Below are 4,601 nucleotides of genomic sequence, written 5' to 3' on the forward strand. Positions count from 1 at the left end.
ATGGTTCTTGTCAGACTGGTTCTTGTCAGAATGGTTCTTGTCAGAATGGTTCTTGTCAGAATGGTTCTTGTCAGAATGGTTCTTGTCAGACTGGTTCTAGTCAGACTGGTTCTAGTCAGACTGGTTTGTTATCAGACTGGTTCTAGTCAGACTGGTTCTAGTCAGACTGGTTCTAGTCAGACTGGTTCTAGTCAGACTGGTTCTAGTCAGACTGGTTCTAGTTAGACCTTGCAATAGTAGAGCATTCGATGTGCCAGCCTGGTCTTCCTGGGCCCCAGGGAGACTCCCAGTATGGCTCCTGAGGTTTGGAGGTCTTCCACAAAGTAAAATCCCTCGGGTCTCGTTTTCCTGGGCTGGCTGCAGAGACAACCAGTTTTTAAATCAAATCTTCTGTGGAAGAAATCAAAAAAGTCTTAAGATATGAAGACTTACTGTGCTCCCCCTGAGGACTCACAGCTCCAACAAACTTCCCGTACCTGTCCCCGATAGACTGCACGTCAAAATATACATCCCCTGCAGCCGAGGCACAACATTAATGTTACTRCTGTCAAAACGTGTGGCTATCAGAGGCAGCTATGTGTTCACCTTCAGCTGTGCTGTAGGCGTGGCCGTTGTTGATGATCCTCTGAATGAACGCWACGATATGATTCACATTTTCTGTCACTCTGAGGTACACAGCAGGAGGAATCACCTGGACCACAGRGAGCACATCACACAGGTTACAGGTCTACATACGCACACAGGTCTGGGGTCAGATTTATAAAGGATTGTGTGGAAACCATACTGTACTAAACGTGAACGTACAGCCAAAAGGTGAAACTGGCGTACGCTAAAAAAACTTCAGATTTATAAAACCGTGCGTACGCATGTTTCTGCACCTTTCCTTTATAGATCACAGCTTCACGTCAGAGTTTGAGCACGAGGGCCTCCTCAGGTTCTACCCTCTACACGCCCACACTCAACCATAAGRTCCTCCTCAGGTTCTACCCTCTACACGCCCACACTCAACCATAAACAGTCAATGTAAAGTACCTCATGAATGTTAAGATGTATTTAAATCAGTCAGTGGTGGGCACCAGCCCACTAAAGTGCAAATCCACTAATTGTGGACCTAAATATTTCATTTGCACTTTAACGGTCTTACTAATTCTTATAATTCATAAGCAGATTTGCCCTTTCTAAAATTAAAATACAGTACCACTAATAACTAATTATCTACCAGTCATCATTATGTTGAACAGCAGAAGGAATGACTGTCAATGAATCACAACATGTGATCTATCCAACAGCACCCCTCCCAGATAAACACTCTTATTGTGAAGGTATACATCCTGCTGACTGTTGCTTTGGGTCACGGTTCTGATTTCCCACAATGCTTTGTGTCTGCTTACGTAGCAGGAAGGCAACAGCAAAAACAGTTAATGTTTGTAATCCATACTAAAATTTGTATGTATTGATTTATTTTACTTTACAATCAGAGCTCCTTTTCTAAAAAAAATAAAGTTTAAACCCTGGAGCTCAATACGTGACGTAATTGGTCGAAGCAACACGGTTAGAGACTCAGAAATGATTTAAAGATGTTATGCTGATGAAGACTGACATCTAGTGGACAACTGGAGCAACTACATGGAAAACTTTAAAATCCAAGCTCTTATTTTGAAGGGAAGAGTTTCCTGTACTCCGTGCTTTCGTTTCCCGTCACAAATCAAATCCGTCATGTACCCAGAATGCATCGCTTCWGTTTTCCAATAAACAGTTTTAAAATTACTTTATTGATGCTTCTTTAATGAAAAATCTACAACAAACAAAAGAAAAAGACAAAGAAGCAGCCGAAATAGCAATCCTCAACAACTTTTTGATTTTTACACCAGGAGCTAAAGGTCTGTTTCAGGAAATCACATCCCCAGCAATCAGTGGTTGTAGGATTAATCTGTAAAAGAGTTCATCTTCATACACCACTAGTTGGCAGTGTTGTGCATATATTATACATGAATTGTCAGCTATCCATCGATGTTCTGTACACACTTATTCCTTCAAAGGTCACAAGGGTCAAATTGAACTTGTGCTTTAAAATTAGCTTCTGCTAGTTTTTCTATGGCATGAGGCAGTTTGAAGTTGTAGACCAGGGCTATTCAACTAAATCACTCCGGGGGCCACAGTTACTGCAGGTCAACAGCTGAGGGGCCGAACATCCAGTTACTAAAGTCATTATGTAAATAAACCAAGTATTACAAAGATCTGTTACCTTTAAAATAGTTTATTTTGCTGCATTTAATCATGAATAAAACATACAGAACCCTATAAAAGTAGTGATAATTAAACATTATCAAAAACAGAAAGAACACATACCCCTATTAGACACAAATAATATTTTAACATCTCTAACTTGCCAACTTTTTAAACCAATTTTATTTTCACTTTCATCATTTTATCTTTAACTGCTTGTAGTTTTAACTGTCTTGAGTGTTTATAGAAATGTTTTTTACCAGCTTCTAACAAAGAGTCTGACCTTTCTGTAGACACCAAACATGTCTATGTTTATTTAAAATAACTTAGAGTAATTAAAGTAGAAAACCGGGGGTTTGGACTTAAGAGATAATGAACCAATTGGCGGGCCGAACTTTGGTCAGTCGTGGGCCGGATGTGGCCCGCGGGCCGCCAGTTGAATAGCCCTGTTGTAGACCTAAATATTTTCATAAGCGCTTTAGAAATTGCGGAGCTAATCCTTGGATTAGCGCTGCCCACCAGTGCAGCTGATCAATGTCAAAAAAATGTGATTGGTTRGTTCAAACAGGCTCAGTCGTGTGTCTGGAGGTTGACAGGTGCTGACTGACAGCTGCTCACCTGAACAGACTGTCTGTAACTGACACAGATCTCACCTCATTCTACAGGTTTACAGACRTTTAGASAATCTAACGATTTTTATCAAAAACTCAGCTTCAAATTAATTTTCTCTCAGAGCCTGCAGGACGATAAAAACAATAAAAATAAAATTAAATAAGTCGGATAAACTCAGAAATAAGTTCACCGCTCTTCTCCCCCTCCTGCCTGCTCTGTTATCTGCAGCAGCAGCAGCGACAGCAGCAGCAGCTGCAGCGGCAGCAGCAGCAGCGGCAGCGGCAGCGGCGGTGGCTGCGGCGGCGGCGGTGGCTGCGGCGGCGGCACGTCCAATATGGATTCCACCACGGAGGAAACTCATGGCCTTATTTAAAACACTTATTCAAGTTAACTGGTTAAAAAACRACTTGTTGAGATTTGATAAAAGCACTGGTGGTGAATTTACAGCTTGTGTAGCTGTGGTCACAGAGGGTAAAACACAAAAACATGTATTATCTGCAGCTTTGTTCACTAAAATTACACCTTCGATGTATTAAAAATACACAGTAGGCACACTTCATGATGCTGTAGACCATTAGGGAATACATTCAGCAAGTACTTCTACGTTTAAAAGTGAGTACTTGCTTACTTTTACTCAAGTAAAAATGTTGTTGTGGTACTTTTACTAGAGTACATTTTTGTGTGTTTAKCTGTACTTTTACTTAAGTACAGTGTTTGAGTACTTTCTCCATCACTGCTCACAGGACCTGACTCTAAAACTAACCTAGACTTCATTCAGACCTTGGTCCTAAACCCATCCCCCACAGATGTTAGTACCCGTCCCYGTGGGGGTGAAACCCACCTTCAACGACAACATGTCTCTCTTGAACTCGTCTTCGTACATCCTGGCGATGACAGCCGGGGACACATGTTCCTGTCCAACAGAGACGGGCTCAGGACAGAGGTTTGGAGCAGCAGTAAGGACACGCTCTAACTGGACGTTACCTCCCTGCTCCTCCTGATGATCTTATCGTCGATGTCTGTGATGACCATGGCGTGGATCACAGTGATCCCAAAACATCTGGTCAGGATCCTCTGCAGGATGTCAAACCGGACATACGAGCTGGAACAGGACAAACGTCTGGTCAGGGTCAGTCTTTGTGGACATGCTGAGTCAGCGTTCACCCTGTAGGGTTAGGGTCCTCTGTGTATTTTAAATCAAAATACTTCTGTAAATATTGTACTTTTCAGCTTTAAAAACTTTTCCCCATAAAAAAGTACTACGATGTCTTTAAGTCCATCCTGTTTGTTGCTGTGATTTTAGGGCTTTAGATGAAAGTAGTGGTCCTGCAGCATATTTTTTATTATGCTTTAGCTAATTTTTAAATATTTTAACATTTTTCTTTATTTGAAAAACTGACTCACTTTGAGTGTTAAAGTTTTTCCACTGACATTTTATTATTATCTCACTGTTCTTACATTTAGATCATTTTAATTAAATGTTAAATTTAAATGTTAAATTTTTAATGTGGTGGCTAGCTGCCATTGTTGTGTCGCAGAATGATGACATCACGCTGGGTATCTGACGCTAACTTCTGCTAATGCTTCTAAGGCTGCGTCCAAAACGACAGGCCGGGTCCTCCGGAGGACCCAGCCCACCCGGTCTCGGTGGGCCGGGTCCTTGGTAGACCAGGAAGACCGGAAAAAAAGAGGCTGTGGAKTTGGACGGTCTAGCCTCCCCTCCTTACCCCGGCGTACATCATGTCACCTAGCAACTGTGACGA

The 4,601-nt window shown here is 41.9% G+C and overlaps 1 protein-coding gene across 1 annotated transcript in view; it reads right to left on the reverse strand.

The window, feature by feature from the left end:
• Window positions 1–4,601, reverse strand: part of LOC106535324 (cysteine--tRNA ligase, mitochondrial) — a gene marked incomplete at its 3' end in the record, with an annotated part of 21,097 nt that overhangs the window by 13,553 nt on the left and 2,943 nt on the right. Inside the window, 5 exon segments of the mRNA XM_014032302.1 lie at window positions 228–357; window positions 433–513; window positions 586–691; window positions 3,680–3,751; window positions 3,823–3,940. Of these exon segments, the coding sequence (XP_013887756.1) occupies window positions 228–357; window positions 433–513; window positions 586–691; window positions 3,680–3,751; window positions 3,823–3,940 (507 nt within the window).

The sequence above is a fragment of the Austrofundulus limnaeus genome, unplaced genomic scaffold, assembly GCF_001266775.1.
Source record: "Austrofundulus limnaeus strain Quisiro unplaced genomic scaffold, Austrofundulus_limnaeus-1.0 Scaffold1415, whole genome shotgun sequence".
Classification (NCBI taxonomy): Eukaryota; Metazoa; Chordata; class Actinopteri; order Cyprinodontiformes; family Rivulidae; genus Austrofundulus; species Austrofundulus limnaeus.